This window comes from Pristiophorus japonicus, chromosome 21, assembly GCF_044704955.1.
Source record: "Pristiophorus japonicus isolate sPriJap1 chromosome 21, sPriJap1.hap1, whole genome shotgun sequence".
In the NCBI taxonomy this organism is placed as follows: Eukaryota; Metazoa; Chordata; class Chondrichthyes; family Pristiophoridae; genus Pristiophorus; species Pristiophorus japonicus.
This window is the reverse complement of record NC_091997.1, coordinates 62,698,505-62,724,669: the sequence shown is the minus strand read 5'-3', so window position 1 is coordinate 62,724,669 and position 26,165 is coordinate 62,698,505. Positions and strand designations below refer to the sequence as shown.

The following is a 26,165-nucleotide window of genomic DNA, read 5'->3' as shown; positions in this document are numbered from 1 at the left end:
TTATGGACTGTTCTGTGCCACAAACTGACATCCAGTGGGAACTAGGATGAGACAATGAGCGAGAGCAAATGTTCATACCATCAGTCACAGATTTGAACCTAGATCTCAAAGGTGAAAGGACGATATACTAACCATCAACTCCATCCATTACCTCGTCAGAGGAGAGAGATTTTTTAATTGTCAGTCTGGGTAGGATTTGAATACTAAATGAAAGTTCCAGGACACAGGCCATGCACCTGCAGCAGAGTGAAATATCTCGTTCTATACTGTGATTTGTTGCATTGTGCTGAGTGTAAATTTGGGTTGAAAGTCATAGTATAAGATGGCATATGTATCAGTTTTGTTCAAAAAAAGCCTCCGTGCTTCCAGATGTTTAACAAAACTGGAGATGAACAGAACGTTGTGGAGGAAAAGGGAACCTGGAACTAAACTGGACAGAAATCTTGTACAACTGGGAAATGCAAAGCAGCCCACAGTGGAGTAGAAGGATGGAGAGAGGTTAGAAAATACATTGTCCAATTCTGATCTTGTCTGATGCACTCACACTCACACTCGCACTCTATTGGACCTCATTGGATCAGAAGTGGGAACACTGGCTGATTTTTTAAAATCTTTACCCAGAGGAGCAGAGCCCTTTGTACTGCCATCCTAGCTGAAATCTGCAGAGATCAGGGGTTGAACCTGGGACCTTCCCAGTTTGCATGCACCTTCCAAAGCCTTTAATAATGTTTCTAATAATGTAGTTAATTAACCAAGCCACATTGTTCTATAAATAGATGAATTCTCAGACATGCATTGTAGCCGATGGCTGCAGTTATTTTACTATTTGATAACCATTAAAAACAGTATCGCATATACCGTAAGTGTAACTGTATGCTCAGCTGCTTTACCTGTTTAATCTCTGACTGGTTTCTTTGTCACAGCTAGTGTGCATCTGTTTCTTTGAAAACTGAATCATTCTTTCTCTGTTGACTTCATCTTTCCACTGAGCTGATTTCTGATGCATTAGTTTCCTGGTGTGTTGTACCAGCAGCATTATGGAAAATACTTTCGTCATCTTGTTAGTTAAAACTGAAAATTTGTGCAGATCTTTCAGATCCATCTACATTTAAAGTCATTGCTCTAAGGAGTTGGCAACATCTCCAGTACCAAACTTTGTGATCTGGATCGGGAATCATTTTAGTGTGTGTTCGACATGCATTCAGCAGCACATACTCAAAGGGAAAATCAACAAGGTCTGTGCTTGCTTTTAATAGCATCTCTTCTGAACCATTTGGTACAAGTAAGAAATAAAAACATTTCCAAGTTAACAAGATAACTAATTCTTGATGTTTAATTGGTATTTTCTTTTATCAAAGCTTTAGTTTTTTGGGCTTTTTATTCTTGAGCTATTTTTGTATTGCAGCCTAGAGCTTGTGAGAGCGAGCAAACAATTGAAGTGTTAGGGAATGCATTTGGGGAGGGCTAACCCGGTAAGGGAATACACAATGAATCGTTGGACACTGAGAAGTGTAAAGGAACAAAGGGACTTTGGAGTGCATGTCCACAGATCCCTGAAGGTAGCAGGACCGGTAGATAAGGTGATTAACAAGGCAAATGGGATACTTGCCTTTATTAGCCGAGGCATAGAATGTAAGAGCAGGGAGGTTATGCTTGAACTGTATAAAACTAATTAGGCCACAGCTAGAGTACTGCATGCAGTTCTGGTCACCACATTACAGGAAAGATGTGATTGCACTAGAGAGGCTACAGAGGAGATTTACGAGGATGTTTCCTGGACTGGAGAACATTAGCGACGAGGAAAGATTGGATAAGCTGGGTTTGTTTTCATTGGAACAGAGGAGGCTGAGGGGAGATCTGATTGAGGTGTACATCATCATCATAGGCAGTCCCTCGAAATCGAGGAAGACTTGCTTCCACTCAAAGTGAGTTCTCGGGTGACTGTACAGTCCAATATGGAAACTATAGTCTCTGTCACAAGTGGGACAGACAGTGGTTGAAGGAAAGCGTGGGTGGAGAGTCTGGTTTGCCGCACGCTCCTTCCGCTGCCTGTGCTTGTTTTCTGCATGCTCTCGGCGACGAGACTCGAGGTGCTCAGCACCCTCCCGGATGCTCTTCCTCCACTTAGGTTGTTAATACGGATTCTTTTTCCCTCAATCTGTTTCAGCGAATACACTGACGCGAACACCTTGCCTTTTCTGTAAAGGACCTTTATTGAAGATTCTCCGGCCGGGACTTGTCAAGACAAAGGAACGCTCTCAATCAGAGCCTGTTTACCTTCCTCTGGACAAGCCCCTTTTTAGCGCGAAAAGCACAGTAGTTATACATTTTCAAAACAGAACACATTTGATTAACACTTGGTCTATCTAATCCCTTTCTGCCTTCCCCTCCCCCTCCCCCCCCCCCCCCCCCCCCCGAGTATGTCCAATGGCAGGCAAGAAAGTCTTCCAATTAGGGCTGGTGTCAGGGTCAGGTTATTTATAGCTTCGCTATTCTGTCTTCCCGTAAAGAACCCAATTAGTTTCCCTTCCTCCTTATCAGTAAAAGCCATTACTTTTCTCCTCCTATCTAGGATTGCTTTCTTTCTTTGTGCCGCCTTGCGTCTTTCTCATGACCCGTGTTTAACCTCAACCTCAACTCTTGGTAACCCCTTTTTTTTCTGTCGATTCTGCAGTTGTCTGCATCTTGACATTTCTTTAGCTATTTTCCCATGATTCCCTATTTCCATCCCTCTTCCACATTTACAATCCGTCTGTATCCATTCTCATTCCCCCTTTTATCATTCCATGATAACCCTGGTGACTATTGCAGGAGTATCGCATTCAGCCTTTCGCACTCTCTTTCCTGATCCTCCTTGTTGTCTGTGAGTCTGCCTCGAGCCTCTTCGCAAGGTCTTATCAATGTCTGTTTAGGTTCTCGCATCGTATCCTGTCGGAATATTATTGAATTGATATCTTCTGGAGCCTTGGTACAAGGCCGAAGAGAGGCCTTTTACCTCCTTATGGGCCAGTGCAGGAACCAGCACTTTAACCCTTGTCCCACTGGCACCCCTAATGCCAAATTTTTCTCTTACACTTCCCCCCTTTTGGCCCTTGGCTATACGCCAAGCTGGCCATATTTCCCAATAACTATCTCCCTGTAGGCAAGTTCCAGATAGGTTCGTTCACCTGGGTGGCCATCTCCCAAGCTTCGGGACCTCCTGAAACCTTCCCACAGAGTTATACAAGGTAAGTCCTTCCTGTAGGACTGCTTAAATTTTCATCCCTTATGGCCTTAATCATAGTGCGTGCCCTGACTTATCGTTTGGTCTGTTTAATTCGTGCACATGTTAATCCCATCATGACCATCGGAACCAGACCCTGTATTACTACAAGTACATGTGATATTATTCTTATCCATGGGTGAATTTGAATATTAAGTCCAATGTCCCACAGCTTTGAGTACCAGGGCTGATCAGCCAGCATTGCCTTAGTGTCTCTCTAAGTTGTCTATTTCTTCCATCAGCCGGACATACTGTTGTCTTTGATTCTGGATTCCTTGCACCAAACGTAATTGTTCCTCATTTAGTTCCGGTATCCGTTTGCCTTGTGGTTCCCATATCGCCTCTTCATACCCTTCTCGGAGGGTATCCGTGATTGTTCCGTGGATGATTTCCGTTGTCTCGGGATATATGTGGTATCCATTTACATCTATTTTTCCCATGGGCCTGAAACACAAGTTAGGGTTGGTGATGACACGGGGTGACTCCTCCCCTGGTCTTAATCGTCGGGTTGGCTGCTCCTGTGCTCCATTCCCTTATGAAGCAGCGATTGTTTCGGAATCGTGTTTGAGAGGATGCATCCGTTTGTTTGGTGGAATCTGCAATCATCATTCGTCATTCGTGGCGTACCTCGACATAAAACCACTTGGTTAATTTTATAGCAGTCAGTTATATCAATGCCTTTGGTACTATTGTTAATTTTAACCACCCATCTGGCAGGCTGATGGTAACGTAACCGAGTTTGGTTTCTCACTTCACCAATATTATCGATCTGATATAAGGGGTCTCCATTTGTTACATCATACTGTGGTATGGACAACACAAATCCGATCATATTCACCCGGCCAGTAATACATCTGAATTTCGGCACCCATGCGTGACTATTCCTTCGTACCTCGCATGTGTTATTCATTTTTTAATCTAGAGTCCAATTGTTAAGTATGCTGTTCAGAATCCAATCTGGTATGTCTCCATTCTGGAGTTGCTCCAAATTATGTTGTACCTCAAATATCCAGGCCCCATACCCGGAGAAAACTATCTCAGCCTGTAATCGTTTACTTATATCTTTCCCCATTGCGTGGATCAATTTTATTGTCTTGGCATTTCGGCAATGTATGGGCCACTTGTAACAGTTCCCCTTCCGCGCCATCTTCCAACCGCGCTTGTAGGGCTTGGCTATCCAAGTCCCTCCCCACTAAACCACTCAAGACTACGCCATTAAGTTGTTAACCCGGCGTATATTGCCTACAGGCCTATGGAATTCATCGTCATAACCCCTGCCGCATAACCCGTGCCTAGTGTTTCCAGTATTCCCCTTTTTGTTCGACCTTGTTGTCTGCATCTTGACATTTCTTTAGCTATTTTCCCATGATTCCCTATTTCCATCCCTCTGCCACATTTACAATCCTTCTGCATCCATTCTCAAGGTCTTTGGCCAGGGATTCCCACTGTACACAGTTACGAGGGGCCTAGATAGAAAGGACTTATTTCCCTTAGCAGTGGGGCTGACAACCAGGGGGCATAGATTCAAAGTCATTGGTAGAAAGTGGAATTAGGCTGGATAGCTCTTTGTTAGCTGGCATGGACACAATGGTCTGAATGGCCTCCCGTACTATAAATTTCTATGATTCTATGAACTGATGCCCTGCATTTACTTTGCATGTGTGGTTGGCTGCACTGAGGGTCTCAACATTCCACACGCACAAAGATAACAATGTAACTATTTTACTGCGCTTTTTTTGACGGGCATCTTTCAAGCCCTGACACCCACCATGCTCATACTGCACTTTTTGACAGACATGCGACAAACCCCGCCCCCTGTCAAGCCCACGCCTCCCCCTCCCAGCTCGAATCATTCCATCCACGTGGTGCTGAGAAGCAGGACTTGAGGTTCTGACTGTATTATCCCCGGCAGTACTGGGGCTGAGAGCGTGAGGGAGGCTGAAGAGAGAGAGAGTGAGAGAGAGAGAGAGGCTGGGGGGGAGGGGAGAGCCACGGGTCGGGGGGGGGGGCGGGGGATCGGTGGAGAGAGAGGGAACTCTGGGAAGTACAACCTCCTACAAGGGACATCGTTGGAATGGATGAGATCCAGAAGTTACGACACTCACTATTCACTATACCAAATAACAATCCATACACCATGCCTGCCCCATTTATGGAGGGGGGGGTGGGCGATGGAAGGATGCACTAGCGCTGGGGTAAGGCACTTTGACTGGCACTTGCTGTCTTCTGGAGAACTCTGTCCTCTGTCGCTTCAGGAAGTCAAAGTGGATCGAGTTACAATTTGCAAAGTCAGTGTGACCTTGGGATGGGCGGTTCTAGTTACACATTCCAGTAAAACTTCAGGATATGGCTCCAAGGGAGCCAATCATAGATAAAGGGTGGAGCATGGCGGCCATTTTGGCAGTACAAATAAGCACACCCCAAAGATGATAACAAAAGTTTCTGTCACAAAATTAAAGCAACACATTCACTAGCCCCAGATGGTGACAGCCAAGAAGATGCAGGGGTAGACATATCTTAATGATCACCAGTATGAAAAATCTTGCAGGTTTACCTTGCTATGGCCATAACTGCAGGAGACCAATGCCAAGGCAGCTGGCTGCTGGAGAGCAGTGTCGATGCAGCTTTATGTCTTCTGCACCACTGCTTAAGCACCTGCTAATGTTATATTGTCTGCCAGAAGGTTCAGATTAACTTGCCCTCTAGGGTTTATAAAATACATGGTTAGGATATTATTTTGTCTGTTCTTCTCTCCCTTGGGGAGTGTCGAGAAATTCATCCTTTCTCCCTGTTGGAAATAAAGGAAGATTATCTGTGAACAGAGGAGGTCGTTTATTGCTACTGTAATGACGATATGCACATGAGAATGTGATGAAAAAGGCTTTGAGAATTTAGCTGACCAGAATGAATATTTCGCCCTGTGTTAAATTATTTGCTGCTTTTGAAAGTACTTCCTACCATATTTTGTGCAAATATTAACACATTTATCTGTGTGGGAAGTAACCAGAATTAATCTAAAATTGTAAACATTATGGAAAGAAACACATCAGTTTAAAATGTGTGTATGTATGAATATACATGTCTCATATCTCTTCCCAGGCTCTGCGTAAACCGAATAATTACAAGGACAAAGCCTTTGATGCGAATAAGATGCTGAAAGACATTGCTTAGGTTAGTTTGAAGTTTTGATCTTGTGAAACAGAAGTTGTATTTCAGTAGAATACCTTTGATGCAACATTTGATAAGGACCTATTTGAAAGTTAAACAGTCATCTGACTATTGCCTTCAGCTTTTAAGATATGGACCAAACCCAAAGTGTGTGCTGATGAAGTGGCTTCACCATGTTCACAAAGGCACCTCCCTGCACCTCGCAGTGACCCAGCTCCATCGCTTTGCAACAGTAAGTAAGACGTTCATTACTTCACTTGGATCGTGAAGTTGGACTTCAAATAAATGCATTGAGCTCATTTGAAATATATTTCTGTAGATGTAGAACAGCAGTCCTGGTTATGAAAATCAATAAATATAAAACACCTCAATCTTATCTGGGAGCATTTGGTTTCTAAATTAAATTTAATGTGCAATGTTTAAAAATAAAAATATCAAGACTTCCCAATCTGTGGTTGCATCCAACTGTCGGAGTTATGGGTATGTGGTGGAGTATTTTTTACGTTCTAGCTCACAATTCTATCTAACCATTTAATAAAATTTACAGCCCGCTTATACGTTTGTTTCACTTCCCTGTAAACTTGATGTATTTTCTCCTCAAATTACTTTTCACTGGTTGTACCAAATGTACTGCCAATCTAACTGAAACTAAAAAGTAATAATTAAATGTTACAAATTTAGGTCCTACAACCATTGATGGGTTGTTTTTGATTTCTAATGAAAAAAAATCATCACGTTATTACTGGATACATAGAAGTTGCGATACAATCAGTCTGTGTCTGCGTATATCCTCTACAAGAACACATTCACCCACCCTCTTCCCCTATCCTTTCATCCAACTATTTATATTGTTCCCTTTACAAAAAGGTTCACTAAATGATGATATGGTAGAACAGGTACTGTAGAGACTGTGTTTTGTGACAGCACACAACTTGATCATTAAATCCCTCCACTGAGAGCAGAAGGAACAACATGAGGAGCCCACTTGCCATTATCAACAGACTCAAACTTGGATGTGTTTGCTTGGTTTCACATTCAGGCCCTGGGATAGAACAGTCATTGGATCAAGAACATAACATTAGTCTGTATATACAGATTCCGTCCATCTGGCAGGATGCATCACGGATTATTCACTGGTGCAGCAAAGATAGGGACACACTTGGTTCATCTTATAGTTGGATGAACAATGTGGCACCCAGTGAATTAAGTTTCATGTGGTTCACCCTCATGAATGGATGATCTGCCTGTAGGTAGCCTGCTGAATTTTCAGGACATGGAGTTGTTTGTCAGTTGAGTTTCTTTACAACACGGGTAAAGCACACGTTCTTCTGATTTTGCATGAGGTCAGACTATCTTTTCTCAGAAATGTTTATTTCTGTATCCATTTCTTCCGTTTTCCCTGTTCTCACGGTTATTCAGAAGTGATTGGAGAAGTGATGTTAATTATGGTAACCCTGTGTTGGCCTGTGGTCTTCTGGCATCCTGGAACTAAATCACTAGTTTTGGTGCCCCATAGAAGGTCCATCCTCTTTCACAATTATCCAATCAATTTTCATCTGTGGAAAGGCGAGTATCCATTTAATAGCTTGGCTGTTGAGTGGAAATGTTTCCTAGTAAAGACACTTTCTTTGTGGTAGATACTTGTCCTTAAGGAACTTCTCCGAAAAGGCGTAAATAACATTAAGTGAATCTCTAAACACGCCAGCTTTTTTGAATTTGATGTTTCCTGGTTCTGGAGTATTTTGAACATTTTCCATCACTCGGGCTGAAAGTTCATGTAATAGCAATTGAACTATCTTCCCTCTGATCTGATGTCTTAGAAACGTAGAAACATAGAAAATAGGAGCAGGAGTAGGCCATTCGGCCCTTTGGGCCTGCACCGCCATTCAGTATGATCATGGCTGAACATGCAACTTCAGTACCCATTCCTTCTTTCTCGCCATACCCCTTGATCCCCCTAGTAGTAATGACTACATCTAACTCCTTTTTGAATATATTCAGTGAATTGGCCTCAACAACTTCCCGTGGTAGAGAATTCCACAGGTTCACCACTCTCTGGGTGAAGAAGTTTCTCCTCATCTCTGTCCTAAATGGCTTACCCCTTATCCTTAGACTGTAACCCCTGGATCTGGACTTCCCCAACATTGGGAACATTCTTCCTGCATCTAACTTGTCTAAACCCATCAGAATTTTAAACATTTCTATGAGATCCCCTCTCACTCTTCTGAACTCCAGTGAATACAAGCCCAGTTGATCCAGTCTTTCTTGATATGTCAGTCCCGACATCCCGGGAATCAGTCTGGTGAACCTTCGCTGCACTCCCTCAATAGCAAGAATGTCCTTCCTCAAGTTAGGAGACCAAAACTGTACACAATACTCCAGGTGTGCCTCACCAAGGCCCTGTACAACTGTAGCAACACCTCCCTGCCCCTGTACTCAAATCCCCTTGCTATGAAGGCCAACATGCCATTTGCTTTCTTAACCGCCTGCTGTACCTGCATGCCAATCTTCATTGACTGGTGTACCATGACACCATGGTCTCGTTGCACCTTCCCTTTTCCTAATCTGTCACCATTCAGATAATAGTCTTTATAAAAAGGATTTGAAATCTGGATCCCTCTAATGGAAAGTTTCATTTTTTATAAACTAATATCTATCTTTGTGTCTCGGTTCATGCAAGCTCAAATTTGTCTCTCCTAAAACTGCTATGCTGGTGGCTGTCTTTGGTCAGTGAGTTTCAAGCACTGCTTATTGAACATCTTTAATTTGGCAGTCCTCTGACTCATTCTAGGTTCTCATTAAAGGTGGTTTCACACTTTCACTTGTAGCAGGAGATAGTTGTCCCATCCTTTTTCTGCCTTACTATTTATTGGGAATTGCATTGACTTTTTAGTTAAATGGATCTAAATGGGAGGCAAAGGCTCTTCTATACAGTAGGTCATACAGAATAATTTCAAAAGTCCAACAATTTCTATAGCCTGGAATCCTCAGGTTATGACTAAGGCCCTTTTCAAACAGAGCTGGCTGAGTGGATAATGGAATACATTCTCCATTGCTGCTACCTGGCAGGTTTTCCCATTTGGTCAAACAGAAAAATAATTAAATCTTATCTGGAGCACGACTCAGTCCATATTTGTTTTGAGGAAGAAGTTAAACCATGTTTCTATTTATGTTTGCAAGATACCCCTGCCTTCATACTGAGTTTTTCCACTGGCTTTATTTAGGTTATCTACACTGAAGGGTAATAAATAGCTCACGCACTGAATAAACACTGTTAATTGGTGTGTAGGATACGTTTCTACAGAACAAACCCTGACATTAAAGTTATTATACTTCATGTATTTTTGTTATCCATTGAAACTACTTGGCAATAATAATAAAAGGATTGAATTGAAGTCTTGTTTGTTGATGCTGGCATTTTCTATAGGGAGAGTGATGAGGGACAGTAGAATCAGCAATTGATATGTGGGAAGGAGGATAGTAGGAGTATGTTTGGGTTTGTGTGTATGTATTGGCACATGTGGCAGAGCCTGGTCTCCAGTCAGATCCCCTTGTCACTGGACCAAGACCTTGCTCCGTCAAGCCCATGTGGTTGCTGGGGTGTAACAGCCACCCTACGTTACAATAATTCACGCACAGGCATGTTCCACCGTTTAAAATGAGTTCATCAATCACCTGAGTACTCATTTTTATTGTGAAAGCAAGTCATCCTCGACCCTGAGGGACTGCCTATGATGATGATGAGTACGTGGGAGTGCAGTAATGTTATTTGGTTATGGAGCCTCAACGTTCTGTATAGATTAGTGGATCTTCTGTGATAATGTTCATAATAATTATACAATTTTACAGCACAGAAGGTCATTTGGCCCATTGTGCCTGTGCTGGTTCTTTAAAAGAGCGATCCAATTAGTCTCACTTCCCTCGGCTCTTTCCCCATGGCTCTGCAATTTTTTTCTTTTTAATTATATATCCAATTCCCTCTTGAAAGTTACTATTGAATCTGCTTCCACCACCCTTTTCAGGCAGTGCATTCCAGATCAGAACAACTTGCTGCGTAAACACATTCTCCTCATCTCCCCTCTGGTCCTTTTGCTAATTATCTTAAATCTGTGTGCTCTGGTAACCGGCCCTCCTGACGGGGCAAACAGTTTCTCCTTTTTTGCTCTATCAAAACCCCTCATTATCTGGATCACCTCCTTTAAATCTCCCCTTAACCTTCCCTGCTGCAAGGAGAACAATCCCAGCAGCTCCAGGCTATCCAACAACTGAAGTTCATCAACCCTAGTACAATTCTACTAAACCGCCTCTATTTTTAGGAAGAAGGAAATAAGCTCAGTGCACTGAAGATGTTCTCCTGCCTGAAATGTTAACATGCTACTAAATTGGGGACTGAGCCAGTGTAGGTCAGCAAAGATGCAGATGGGCGAATGAATGTAATTGTAGGGCAGGATACCGATGGCTGATTTTTAAACAAGTACAAGACAGAGAGTGGGAGGTGGCAACGAGAACATTGGAGAAATCGAGTCTCGAGTTGAAAAAGTATAGATCACAATTTTGGCGGCAGTAGGAATGAGGTAGGGGTGGAGACTTTCGATGTTGAAGAAGTGAACATAAGTGGAATTGGTGAGGGATAAGATGTGGAGTTCAAAGTTCAACTCTGCGTTGAGTAGGGTGCCAAGATTTTCTGTGGCTTGGTTCAGGCTACAGAGGCGAGTGCACTCCATATTAAAGAAGTGCAGTGCGTTGAGGGAGACTGCAAATGATGGCCACTGTCTTCCTGGTCAATTGGAGAAAATTTTGACTAACACATTACTTGTATTGGACAGGTAGTCTGACAGCACAATTGTGGTTGTGGGTCGAAGGAAGTGGTGGAGACGTAGCGTTGGGTATCATTAGCTTATATACAGAAACTGATCCCATGCCTGCAGATGATGTCACTGGGGCCTTTACTAACTCAGACAGGTATGTTTTTTACACTCTGGAGATTCCACCATTTTCATTCCAATGCTGAAAGCTGTCACAGAAACTATGTGCATTCTGGCACCCAGCCCTAGTTAGCTTATGGCTAAAGGCCTGGCTGTTGAGAGGAACAGACTGACTGCTCAGGGGTTACTCAACTTGGGTCTTTGCTATGATTGTAGCCTGTCACAAGCATCTTTCATAAAAGCTATATAACTGTAATTGGAAAAGACTTGCAATTGTGTTTGGATCAGGAAAAACTGCACTTCAAACTTGTCACTCCAGCTTTTGATCTGCATCTGCCATTCGACAAAGTCATATACCTCACGTCTGAAACTCTGGCTGCTACAGAACACATGTTGGGATCTTGGAAAATCTATCTGGTTTTGGTGCTCATATTTCCTATGTTACCTGCCAGGTTAATGAAGTACCTGCCTTGGTAGCTGAAACAATGTGTAGTCTGGCATGATTATAATTATTGTCCTTCTCCCCATTTGGACAGGTCTTGATGTGCACAATTCCTCGTGGGTTTGTGTGTATCCAATAATAATTTAATGGCCGTGTTTACCTAGTACCATGCTTCTCCTCTTAGCTGGCTAGTGGCTTCCCTCTGTACCACCCCCTCCCACATTGTTTGTTTACAACCAGACCTCATTCCACCACTGCCTCCTGGTTTAATAGGACCTCAGATTTGGATTGATTATGTCCTCTCCTCTCTGTCCTCATCCTAGATCTTGAACATGCTCACCTGGCTATGATAACCCCCTTTGCAGTGACCGTGGCCTCCCCTTTTCCTCCCCCCCCCCCCCCCCCCCATTCCATCCTTCATGACTCCACAGCAAATCCTTTTTTCATAGCATTGTCCCAGTCTTGAATCCCTCCTAATGAGCTCACATTGCCATTCATGACCTTATTCCAGATAATTTCATTGACCTACTGGCACTGACCGAGATATGCCTCTTGTCCAGCAACTCTTTCCCCTTTCCACCTCTCTGTACATTTTACCACCAGCCTTACCCAAACTGTCATGGCCTTCATTGCCACATCTGAATTTGACCCCTCCACCTACTGCTATGGCACCACCTTCTCTTTCAAAATCCTTTTCTGTCCTTCACGTCTCGCTCTAAAATCCTTGTTTTTTTTACTGCCCCTAAGATGTCGGCCTACCTCTCTTCCTTCAGCCTCTGCACTGGGTGACTCCTCATCCTCAGTGGTACCAATCCACAGCACAACACTCAGGTGGGTGTAAAAGAGCAGGGGAGTTATCCCCGGTGTCCTAGGGCCAATATTTACCCCTCAATCAACATAACAAAACAGATTATCTGGTCATTATCACATTGTTGTTTGTAGGAGCTTGCTGCGTGCAAATTGGTTGCCATGTTTCCTACATTACAACAGTGGCTACACTTCAAATGTACTTCGTTGGCTTTGAGACTTCCGGTGGTCGTGGAAGGCGCAATAATAAATGCAAGTCTTTGTTTCTTTTTAACTGCTTCAGCCTCCTGTGTTCTGACTTCATTGTCCTCCTTTCCTCTCTCAATCTCGCCCTCTATTTAAACTCCCCCCTCATACTTGGACACCTCCTTGACTTCTTCATCACCTGTGGCTCTCTCCACCCAAGATTTCAGCCACTGAAGCAATCTCTGACCACTTTGTCATTGCTTTTACTGCCCACATTCCTTCAATTCCTACTATTTTCACCATTCACTCCTTGAAACAACTACCCATTTTGATCACATGCACATTTAGAAATTCCCAATTTCCTTGCCTTTGGCCCACCATTTGTCATAGCATCTTTGGTCTGTTCGCCTGCTTAATTGTCTCCTTGATTTTGCCATCGACACCCTTGTGCCCTTCAGTTTGAGCACTGTCTCCCTCGGGCCTGTCAATCCCTCTGTTACATTCTCCTTTTTTGCTTCCACAAGTCAGGGGTATAAACTCGAATGTACAAGATATACAACTAGCCTGGTAATCAATCACCAGATCTCGCGTGACCACATTAAAGTGCTACTGTGCTTCAGTCCTCTCTGTTGAAACCACCTGTTACTCCAGGATCATACTAGGCGGTAAAGACAATACCATGTCTCAATCCACTCAACCCCCATTTTTGGTTCCCCATGCTATCTGATGTTGTCAATACTCCCTTTTTCTCAGGCACTTTCTCACTCTCCTTAAAAATGCACTTGCATCATCTGTCCTCTGCAGCTACTGTATCATCTTCAACCTACATTTTCTTTTGCCGTTATTTGAATATGCTGTTGCACATAAGCTCCATACCCATTTCCCCTGAAATTCCCTGTTTGAATCTCTGCAGTTTGACTTCCTCCCTTCACACAGCACTAAAATGGCCAAAGATTTAGTCCTGAATGACATCTTCTGGGACTAAGACCATGGTGCTTTTTCTCTCTTCGTGCTCTCGTTGTGATGAACCATGCCATCCACCACCAATATCTCTAATTCCATGGGACCATCTTTGCATGGTTCCATTTCTATCTGTTTGAACGCAGTGTGCATCTCGAGCAAAGTCCTCTCTTCCCTCCCCCTGTACTGGTACAACCAACGATCTGTCTTCTGTCCCTTCTCTTCCTTATCTACATTTTGCCCTTTGGCATATGGTCAGCTTTTGTTAGTACATTTTGTCTTGAATTCTGAATAATAGATCTACACACATTGTGGCCCATTGTAGCACCTTTTCACATTCCTCTGTACAGCGAAGTCTTCCAGTAGCCCAACAAAAAACAACAGGCAACTGTTTTAGAAATGGAATAATACCTTTATTAGAGTTGGGAGCAGCGAAGCAGAGCTTCTGCATAGAGCTTATGTCAGTGAAGTTTGAGCTTCCTTAATTAAATCAAATGGCACTCTAATGGGGATCATGTTATCTTGTTTGCATTTTGATATTTTTACACAATTTTGATCGATTAATTTGGGTAGAATCCAGCAAATCAAATTATGTTTTTAAGAAGTTGCTCTGCTATGACACTGACTCATATAAAGCACTGAATTCTTCATATGTAAGTTATGCAGTTGCCCGTGCTCATGAAATAAGAGCCCTATCAAATAGCTCAATTTATACTCTCATCTGCTTAAGTGCTGAATATGTGATACAGGCCTATCAACAGGAAATGCTGGAAAAACATAGCAGGTCAAGCAGGATTTGTGGAGAGAGAAACAAAGTGAACATCATGAGTCAATGACCTTTCCATCAGGCCACTAACCTGAAACGTTAACTCTGTTTCTCTCTCCGCAGATGCTGCCTGACCGGCTGAGTATTTCCTGCATTTTCTCTTTATATTTCAGTTTTCCAGCATCTGCAATATATTGCCTTTGTATGTGTGATACAGGCATGCTTTTACTGGCTATGAAGCAGAGTTGCTTTGGATTTCAATTCTGGTTCTTAATTACTCATTCCGGTGAAATGGAACAGTCATTAACTTTATGCTGTATGCTGTTCGCAGTTGTGGATTGTTTTCTTTATTCTTCTAGTTCCTCAGATATGAGTCATTGTCGCACACTGGTGGGGTTGTTACTTTCACAGCTACTGGATGGTACAAACAGTTAGGAGTGAGCTGCTGCATTCATATTACTTCGCAGCAGCAGAAAACAAGCAAGTAATTCTGAGGAATGCTATACTTCCCTGACTGACTGCAGCAATCAGTGGGAAGTAGTCATGAACTCCTGAATTGATGCATCGTTTGTTTTTATGCCCTGGAAACTATTCTTATTTTCTTTTTTTTTTCCAACAGATGACCGACTAAAAGCCTGGTGACCAAAACCAGTTCTGCTGCAGGTCAGGTAGTGCATCTACATGATCACATGACTCTTGATATGGATGCGGTCCTGTCAGACTTTGTTCGGTCCACGGGGGCAGAACCTGGTCTGGCAAGAGACCTGTTGGAAGGTGAGTCCGATACTGAAGAACAAATATTGTTAACGGTTACGTGATGCTGTGTAATCTTTAATTAAGAAGGGTAGAATATTTTTATGTTGTACATTTTTTTTTTTCAATTTCCTTTGCCATATTCAATATTATTTCTAATCTTTAGAATTGACATAATCGTATTGTTCCAGAGTGTGGCTTTCTGGTTGGTTATAGGCAGATTTGCTTATTATGCTGCCACATTAACGTGTGACAATGCAAAATATTGCTCCTCACACTAGTTGTTCACAGTAATCAGAATTTGTGTGTGTATATATATTATACATGTATATGCAACTTTTAAATGAAATGTTTAATCTTAGTCCTATGCTTGTCTCTACTTGAAGATATTGCTGTCTTCACAGAAGAGATCTGTTTATGTGTTTTGTGTTTTGCATATTCACCCCAAGGGCCTTCATCAAATTCCTGCTAACCTCTTTGGAGGTAGAGCAGATACTAGCAGAATTATATTGGGGGCCATATAATTGGCACAGACATCGACCCTGAGGGTTTCTTATCCATTGGATAGACACACAATTACTTTCTTGTTCCTATAATCACTCGATACACTCTGAAAGCTTCAACCCTTTTCAACTAGCAGGAAGTAATGATTTTGAGTGGGCTTGTGGGAAATTAGATGGGGGAGTGGTGGGGGTGCTGTCATCTTACCAATCAGTGCATGTAATACATTCTTCACACCACCTATTCTTGTGCTTCTGGATATATTTAATCATGATTGCGTTGATCTTAGGGCCAGTGTGATGTGCAAATGAAAGAGAATTCGAATGATGAGTTATTATGCCATACAGTTTTCATAAATTCTTTTGTGTATATATATATAAGCCTTTGGCCCTTCGAGCCTGCACCACCATTCAATAAGATTGTGGCTGATCATTCACCTCAGTACCCCTTTCCGGCTTTCTCTCCATATTCCTTGATCCCTTTAGCTGTCAGGGCCATATCTAATTCCCTCTTGAATATATCTAACGAACTGGCATCAACAACTCTCTGCGGTAGAGAATTCCAGAGGTTAACAACTCTGAGTGAAGAAGTTTCTCCTCCTCCTCGGTCCTAAATGGCTTACCCCTTATCCTTACACTGTGACCCCTTGGTTCTGGACTTCCCCAACATCAGGAACATTCTTCCTGCATCTAACCTGTCCAGTCCCAGTCAGAATTTTATGTTTCTATGAGATCCCTTCTCATTCTTTTAAACTCCAGTGAATACAGGCCCAGTCGATCCAGTCTCTCCTCATATGTCAGTCCCGCCATCCCGGGAATCAGTCTGGTGAACCTTCGCTGCACTCTCTCAATAGCAAGAACGTCCTTCCTCAGATTAGGAGACCAAAACTGAACATATAATCCAGGTGAGGCCTCACCAAGGCCCTGTACAACTGCAGTAAGACCTCCCTGCTTCTATACTCAAATGCCCTAACTATGAAGGCCAATATATCATTTGCTGCATTCACTGCCTGCTGTACCTATATGCCAACTTTCAATGACTGATGTACCATGACACCCAGGTCTCGTTGCACCTCCCTTTTACCTAATCTGCCGCCATTCAGATAATCTGCCTTCATGTTTTTGCCACCAAAGTTATTTATCCACATTTATCCACATTATACTGCATCTGCCATGCATTTGCCCACTCACCTAACCTGTCCAAGTCACCCTGCAGCCTCTTAGCATCCTCCTCACAGCTCACACCACAACCCAGCTTAGTGTCGTCTGCAAATTTGGAGATATTACACTCAATTCCTTCATCTAAATCATTGATGTATATTGTAAATAGCTGGGGTCCCAGCACTGAGCCCAGCGGCACCCTGAGAAGGACCCGTTTATCCCTACTCTCTGCTTCCTGTCTGCCAACCAGTTCTCTATCCACGTCAATACATTACCCCCAATACCATGTGCTTTAATTTTGCACATTAATCTCTTGTGTGGGACCTTGTCAAAAGCCTTTTGAAAATCCAAATACACCACATCCACTGGTTCTCCCTTATCCACTCTACTAGTTACATCCTCAAAAAATTCTAGAAGGTTTGTCAGGCATGATTTCCCCTTCATAAATCCATGCTGACTTGGACCGATCCTGTCGCTATTTTATCTTTAATAATTGATTCCAATGTTTTCCCCACTACTGATGTCAGGCTAACTGGTCTATAATTCCCTGTTTTCTCTCTCCCTCCTTTCTTAAAAAGTGGTGTTACATTAGCTACCCTCCAGTCCATAGGAACTGAGTCAGAGTCGATAGACTGTTGGAAAATGATCACCAATGTATCCACTATTTATAGGGCCACTTCCTTAAGTACTCTGGGATGCAGATTGTCAGGCCCTGGGGATTTATCGGCCTTCAATCCCATCAATTTCCCGCCTAATAAGGATATCCTTCAGACCCTCGGTCCCCTAGTATTTTTGGAAGGTTATTTGTGTCTTCCTTCGTGAAGACAGAACTAAAGTATTCACTTGGTCTGCCATTTCTTTGTTCCCCATTATAAATTCACCCGATTCTGACGACAAGGGACCTACGTTTGTCTTCACTAATCTTTTTCTCTTCACGTATCTATAGAAGCTTTTGCAGTCAGTTTTTATGTACCCAGCAAGCTTCCTCACATACTCTATTTTCCCCCTCCTAATTAAACCCTTTGTCCTGCTCTGCTGAATTCTAAATTTCTCCCAGTCCTCCGGTTTGCTGCTTTTTCTGGCCAATTTATCTGCCGCCTCTTTATCTGCCGCCTCTTTATCTGCCGCCTCTTTATCTGCCGCCTCTTTATCTGCCGCCTCTTTATCTGCCGCCTCTTTATCTGCCGCCTCTTTATCTGCCGCCTCTTTATCTGCCGCCTCTTTATCTGCCGCCTCTTTATCTGCCGCCTCTTTATCTGCCGCCTCTTTATCTGCCGCCTCTTTATCTGCCGCCTCTTTGGATTTAACACTTTCCCTAATTTCCCTTGATAGCCATGGTTGAGCCAACTTCCCTGTTTTATTTTTACTCCAGACAGGGATGTACAATTGTTGAAGTTCATCCATGTGATCTTTAAATGTTTGCCATTGCCTATCCACCATCAACCCTTTAAGTATCATTCTATCCTAGCCAATTCACGTCTCATACCATCAAAGTTACCTTTCCCTAAGTTCAGGACCCTAGTCTCTGAATTAACTATGTCACTCTCCATCTTAATAAAGAATTCTACCATATTATGGTCACTCTTCCCCAAGGTGCCTCACACGACCAGATTGCTAGCCCTCTAGTTGACCTGCAGCAGGCTGCTTTCTCTCCATCTGCTTGGCAACAGGAGACTTGTTGACATTCCTGTTGTACCAAAGAGAGTATTGTAGTGAGCCAATGCTTTTAACAGCTTGTACTGCAGTCTGGTGAGCCCATGGGTGATGATGTAACAAGTGATCCTTTGACTGCCTACAGTATGCATGCAGGCGGTCCTGGATACAGACTTTAAAAAAAAAACAAGATTCTGGAAAATGAATAACAAAAAAAAATTGTATTTCACTTAGTATTCTTTGTCTAAAATTATTCTGAACCATACAAAGTGAATTTTGTAAGTTTCCTTGGCTTTATATTGCTACTATCAGCTGAATTTCATCAAAATTAATTCATATTAAGGTTATAAGGAATAGTGCCAAGATGATTCCTATTCCATCTAAATTATATTGGTTTATACACATGTATGAAATTCCTTGGGTGCCTAATAAAATGTAGCTCCGTGTGGATCAGGATTGTATAACGAGTGCGAATAATCTGACACCTTTTAAGTGCTGAACTGTGTAAAATGTGTCAACAAAAAATTGTACATTGTGCTTGTTTAATTTAGCTTCCCCTCTCCTCTCCTGTCATGAAGACATCAGCATTTTCTGGAGTATGGTGCCATAAGCACTGACAGCCTTCTGGTACCTTGTTTCAGTGGTCAAACTTTAGGTGTAAGCTGGCATTCAACTTGGTTCTGTGTGCATCACAGTCTAACCTTTTCTCCCCAGCCTTCACATACTTGCACCTTCCAGCAAGAGTCATGGGAGGCCAATCAGGAGCTGAATTCCTGAATGATTCCCTCCCTCCCCTAGTAACTGTGTTACTGAGGCCAGTTTTCGTGCCCCAACAACTGCCCTGCCTGAAATCGGCCAACTTGCCATTGAGGGAGGGAGAGCGGGGGTTCAAACCTGACACATTCCTTCTCTGCTTAGCCACTGAGGCATCAGTGTATTGATGTGAAATCATAAGCATCATGTGCTGCATCTCCTTTTATAAGTAATGTTCAGCACTATAAATCCATTTTATTTCTTGAATGTTCATGTAATTGACTGGTTTCATGTGATTTACAGTAGAAATCAGTAGGCATGGTAACATCAGCTCAGTGGTGTGATAAAACATGACTGAGTACATTTTGCAGTAATTTTAAAATACTTGTCCCTTTCCCCCACCCAGTAATAACTGAACTCTCGAGTCTCAGCTTTCCGTAACATACAAGGGAGGCTTTATTTATTTATTTTTTTGGAATGTGGGCAACGATTAACATTTGCGACGAGGCCTAATAATAAAACTGAGTTCTCTTTGGCAAATATTAGCAACAGTTTTTCTCAGCTAAATGAGAATAGTTTGAAGTTTCAAAGATGGTTCAAGGGTGTCATTCTAAGGAACCTACGGCCTCATTGGTACACCAACTTTCTGCTAATCCTACAAGCTACCTCAAGATAGTAAAGCTCAATTGTTCAAACATTGATAAAGGGAACCTTCTCTAATGCCAGATATTTTATTATTCATATAGAATAAATCAAATCTGCAAAGAACTAGTTTTTCGTGGAACCTTGATTATAAGGTATTAAATCAGAATACTTTTACTTTTTCCTAAGTAATCTCACTGAAGAGATAAATAAGCTTGGATAACATGGGCAAGGTAACGGCTGTAGAACTGAAATGTAAAAACAAACCTAGAATCATTTGGTATGTAAACATTTTACTGATAAGTCTTTGAGTCATGTTCTTGAGGATCCATTTTACAGTCGAGGGTGAATTGTTCCAGTCAGAAGCTTAAATTCAGCTTCTGCATATTTACATGGCTTTCTGCAATTTTCAGATGTCACACCTACATCACATTGTACAGAAGATTAGAAAGATTTTGGTATGTACATCAAATGAATAATGTTCAGCAGGTTGCCTTGGCACGCAGCCAAAGGTTCCGTCATACCCACATATTCCGAATGATATAAATACGCTTTGAATGCTGAGCACCTTGCTGTCATTGTAATGCAGTCGTGTGTTAAAACCTGTGCTTCAAGTATCTCACGCAGTTACAGTATATTTGACTGTATTGACTGTATAAATTAAAACAAAATCAACCATTGGCACTAGGGTCTTGTACTTCTCTAGACCTATACATTTGCTGTAGTTACTGAACTTGATGCTTATACTGAACATTAATTTCAACATTAACAATTTACTTAGAATAGAAATTAACTCTGGAAATAAGCAGTCTGGTTAAAATTCAGGTTAGAATTGATAGTTGCTTTTATTTACCTGAAGGATTCTCTACTATGTCCCACAACATAAGGCTGCTGAAATATAATTACATTTGAGGCACCGGTCAGCCAGGATCTAATTGAATGGTGGAACAGATTGGATAAATACTTGAAGGGGGAAAAAATTACAGGACTATGGGGAAAGACCAGGGATAGCTTTACCAAAGAGCAAGCACGATAGGTTGAATGGCTGCCTTCTGTGCTGTATCATTCTATGAACAGGCTTGAGGGGCTGAAAAGCGTATGCCTGTGCCTATTTCACTTTGGAGGAAGGTTATGGGGAACTGCTAGGTGATGTACAGTATTCTCACCTTTGCAAATACAATTTAAATGATCCTCCCACCTCTCTCTAGAATAGACCCGAGTCTATAGCACAAAACTGCCCTTAATTCAGTCTCACGCAAGTACCAGGATGGCTATGGCAGTGTAACAGGGAATGCTCGTCTGAAGTGCCAGGTGTATTGTGTGAGCAGAGTAGATGAGATTTTCCTATGCATTGAATCCCTACCGAACATTACATGCAAATACTTAATGGTACGGGAGTGTGTTCTGTGCACCTACACTGACACCCCACTGTTTGATGAGTACATAGTTAATCGAAGTATGTAACATGGGGAAAGCTGACTACACGTGTATAGCTATGTCTGTGCAATACAAAACTTGTAGACATCTGCCTGTAGTCAGTCTTGGTATATCTACTGTGTTCCTCAATTTAATATGGACCTTTTTAAAAAAAAATTGACAAGAAATTCTGTTCGCTCGTTAATAGTCTTTCACCCGAGTCACAGCTGAGAAATATTTACACCAAGTTTAAAAAAATGCTTATTTATACATTTTGTACATCTTAAAGTTAAGTTATTTAACAGTTCACAGATTATGCTTTTTTTAATCATATTGGGCAGAGTGGCAGATTCTGAAGGACATTAGTGAATCAGTTGGGATTTTACACCAGCTTTCATTATCTTCTTTTCTAATGCCAGCCCACAATATACTGGATTAATTGAATTCATTCTCACAACTTGTTATGGTGTGATTTGACCTGACAACCTCTGGATTGCTAGTTCAGTAGCACAAATGTTACACGACTGTATCTCTAAACTCCAGACTTCATGGGAGAGATTTCAGAATGCCATTTTTCCCTAGCAAAATTTTCAATTGATTGTCCCCTGTTTTTATTCTAAATTGTAAATGAGTTACGGTGATCTGCTGATGTGCTTAAAGTTTTATAAGTTCACCACAGTGCATACATTATATTTTTACAAAAGCATTAACTAGTATAGTACAGCAAAATCACAGTTTTATGGGTTAGAAACTATATGGAAACACTGATGTAAATTCAACAGTGGCTGTTTTAAAATAGAACTTTTCCCTACTTATAAATGTGGCAAAAGTTCACAACAAAAGGGAATGTAAGTTTCACCTGCCCCAACCGGAAGTGCAACCCAACCCATTGTGTCTCTCTTCAGAAGCATTGCTAGATGTTTTAAAACTTAAACTTGCCTCAGTTACCATGAGCTATGATTATGTTTATTATACAAACTAAAGGATATTGTCAATACTAGCCAGAATGAACTAACCTGTAATTTAATATACACAAGCAGGTGTAGTTTAGGTTTGTGAACAGTAAATTTAGGACAGACGCCAGAAAGTATTTCTTTACATGGAGGGTCAACAGCTGAACAGGTTTTAAGGAGAGGTGCTCGAGGCCAGGACATTGGATGCAAGAAACATCAACTACTGTAATGGGGAAAACGGTAGGGTTTTTATTTTGGAAGGATGCGATCAAATGAGCTGAAGAACCATCTTCATCTGAACCGATGAGAAAATAAAATCTTGTTATTTTGTATTTATGTAATGCCTTTCATGACTTTGGAATATCTTGTAGTGTTTCACAGCCGATTAAATACTTTTGACGTGTAGTCACTGTTGTAATTTTGCGCAGAGCAAGGCTCGACAAACAGCAGTGAGATTAATGACCAGACAATGTGATGTTATTGACCACGATACTCCTGCTCTTATTTGAAAAGTGCCATGTGATCTTTAAAGTGCACCCAAGAGGGCAGATGGGCCTTGGTTTCACATCTCTTCTCAAAGACAGCACCTTTAAGATAATTGGCCAAAGAACCTGAGGGGGAGATGAGAAGAATTATTTTTACACAGCGAGGTTTTATGATCTGGGATGCACTGCCTGAAAGGGCGGTGGAAGCAGATTCAGTAATAACTTTCAGTGGAGAATTCAATAAATACTTGAAAAGGAAACATTTTCAAGCCTATGGGGAAAGAGCTTTCAAAAAGCCGGCACATGTACGTGGACTGAATGGCCTCCTCCTGTGCAATAAGATTCTCTGATTCTGTTCCTCCGACAGAGTGCAGAACTCCCTCAGTACTGCACTGAAGTGTCAGCTCAAGTCTCTGGAGTGGGTCTTGAACCCACAATCTTCTGACTCAGAGGGAAGAGTGCTACCACTGAGCCAAAGCTACATATGGGAACTGTGAATGACAAATGTTCTGCACAGTACTGATACTGAGCTCACCGAATCATTGCCCAATGATTACCGTGCTAATTTGCTTTGATATACTGTTGTTTGCATCGCTTATTGCATGTTTATAAATGAGTTGCACACTTTTAGAATGTTATTGATCAGTGATCATAGAACAGATGTATGTGTATACAACTATTTATTATAAATAGTCATCTTAGTAACAATGAACAAACATTTCTGCATTAATTGGTTCTGAATTTGTTTTAAAGTAGCAAGAAATGCTAACCTGGTCCCCAAAGGGTTTGTATCCTAAATAAAGGAGCATGGAGGGAATCTAGCTGCTATTTCTCCCTCTGGATAGCAAAGCGATTACATTTGGATAATAAGGACCAATGTACAATTTTATATTTGTAGGTAAAAACTGGGATCTGAGTGCAGCGCTGAATGACTTTGAACAACTTAGGCAAGTTCACACTGGGAACTTACCTCATGTGTTCAATGAAGGGAGCTTCTACAAGCAGCAAGAGAAGGAACTGTCCAACCAGGTGAACAAGTGTGAGCAGAGACAGGATGAAATTGCTCAAGGTAATGTGGTTTAACTGTAGATATCCATTGTTCCTACAGGTATTTTGAATCATTTTAAAGCTTTTGCACTTTTTACACCTGCAATTACAAAATAGAACCAGAGAATTCTGGAATTACATAGTAGGTCTATTGGTATCCAAAAGATTTTTTACTCAAAACAGCCTGTCTTTGCTGTTTTACATTAGTAATTATTTAGTTCACATCGTGGGAGAGTGGTGCCTGTGTTCTGGTTCCCCAGCTAGAAGTTGAGCACAGCTCTGCATGACTTTGATCGACTTAGGAAAGTTTACACTGGGAACCTGATTCATGTGTTCAATGAAGGAAGCTTCCAGCGAGAAAAAGAACTGGTGAACAGGTGTGAGTGAACTTGTTTGGAAAGGCAGGGTAACATTGTTCAAGGTAATATGGGTTGAAGGGCCTGCTTTTAGCAATGCAAATGGGGCAGCTTGTGCACAGATGTTGTTCTATTATTTCAAACTAGCCGAGCACCAATGTAAAAGAGCTTTTAGTAGTTGATGGACTATTGTGTAGTCCAAGCATTTTCTGTTACTATTCTGATTTGCTGCTTTCATCGTGTTTTTCATATCTTTGCAGCTAACACAATCTCTAGCCAACTGCTAAATTCCTTCATGTTTTGCGCATAAATGCTACAGAATGTTTCAAAATGCAATTCTGCATTTCAATAATTCTAGTTATTGTGAAGGTTTTTACACAATTGACTATTATAACAGTTCAGTTTTACTGTAATTTATCCATTTTGCATCCTGATAGTTATACTATGCATTTTTCAAAGTTCAGTCACTTTATCCATTTGAAACATCTATCGAGCTAATCCTGCACTTCCAGCGGAGAGCTGCACTTATAGAACGTGCAGTGCAGGCTGGCAAGTTGTGGCTGCAATGTCATAGCCCTGTCTCCAAAACAAACTACTTTCAAGCACTGCTTCCCTGCTGACAGTGCAGAATTAGCACCATCAAGCTATAAATAACTTTGATTAATCCTTGCTAATAGTCCTATGGAACTGTGCTGCTGGTTTCCATTGGAGGACCAAACTTTGTACCTCCAACAGCTGCTCACGGGAAGTGAAGTAAAAACTTTGACCCTGGATGTTACTGGAGTTGTGAACTTCTCCTCTGTTACATCAATAATATCCTAACATCAGCAGGTGCACTGCATGCTTGTCTCCAACTGCACATTATCAATGCAGAAGAACGAAGAATATGAAATTTCAAATCAAAATCCCATCTATCATTAATGGCTAGTATGAATAGCCTAGTGTATTTAAATCTGGAACAAATTACCTTGGCCCTTATTTCAGACCATATTGGCTTGAATACAATAAGCTATTCAACAGCAAGTGTGGACCAAACTGCTGAATGACCCAACTCCTTGTTTCCCTCCCTCATTTTTATTGTTTTGAGATACTTTTTTATTTCACTTCCTTTCCTTAGTGCGTTGAGGCTGAAACACATTCAGCCAAAGCTATCTTTTGTTACTAAGGATGGGGCACTGCACTGCCAACTTTCCATCACTGCCATCTATGTTGCTCTACATTGGCTGATGCGGAATGTTGCTCTAGAGCAGGACAAGGTTCATTGCCAATTTTTCTAGACATTGCAGTCACAACAAACATTTTGTCTTTTTTCCTATGCTTTTGTAAGTTGATGGCCTTAAAAGTTGCTGATCAGCACTTCTGACTCAACGGCCGACAAAATATATTGTTTTTACTTTTTTTTTTAAATTATTTCTCCAGTGCTGCCATTTTGTGTTTGAGTGTGTGTGCTGGGGCCTGCAGAATTACCAAGAGTCTCCACTGCCAGTCACAGTGGCTTAACTAACATATTTAACACAGAACCTGGTTACAGATAATGATGGATTGCTGTGTCACTCTGACTTCAGATCCAGGAGACGAGTGGGAATTGAGAATGCACTAACATTTTTCATTAAGAACAGAAAATTACAGCTCAAAGTCCCAGGCAAAATTAATATCCCATCAAAATGTATCAAAGTTTCATTCATGAATTCTGCTTTGAGTGCTATATAGATTTATTTTACTTTTAATGTTTAACAACATTGTGGTGTAACCATTTCTCTCTTGTATTCTAGGTGTGCCTATGTGTAAAGAGAGGTGTTTGAATATGCATGTATTATATTGTGAACAGGATACATCCTGACTTTTTTTATTTTAGTATTCCCTTGATACCAAATTGAAAATGCTCATGGACTGAGATATATTTTGAGTCTTGTTTGGTTCCTCTCCTGGG

General features: G+C 41.6%; 1 protein-coding gene across 1 annotated transcript in view; it reads left to right on the top strand.

Annotated features, from left to right (window-relative positions):
* Window positions 1-26,165, top strand: part of otud7a (OTU deubiquitinase 7A) — a 162,335-nt gene that overhangs the window by 90,643 nt on the left and 45,527 nt on the right. The window contains exons 2-5 of the mRNA XM_070863947.1: window positions 6,362-6,433; window positions 6,552-6,662; window positions 15,136-15,290; window positions 23,731-23,901. Coding sequence (XP_070720048.1) covers window positions 15,206-15,290; window positions 23,731-23,901 — 256 coding nt within the window. The 5' untranslated portion in view covers window positions 6,362-6,433; window positions 6,552-6,662; window positions 15,136-15,205. The remainder of the gene's footprint in view (window positions 1-6,361; window positions 6,434-6,551; window positions 6,663-15,135; window positions 15,291-23,730; window positions 23,902-26,165) is intronic.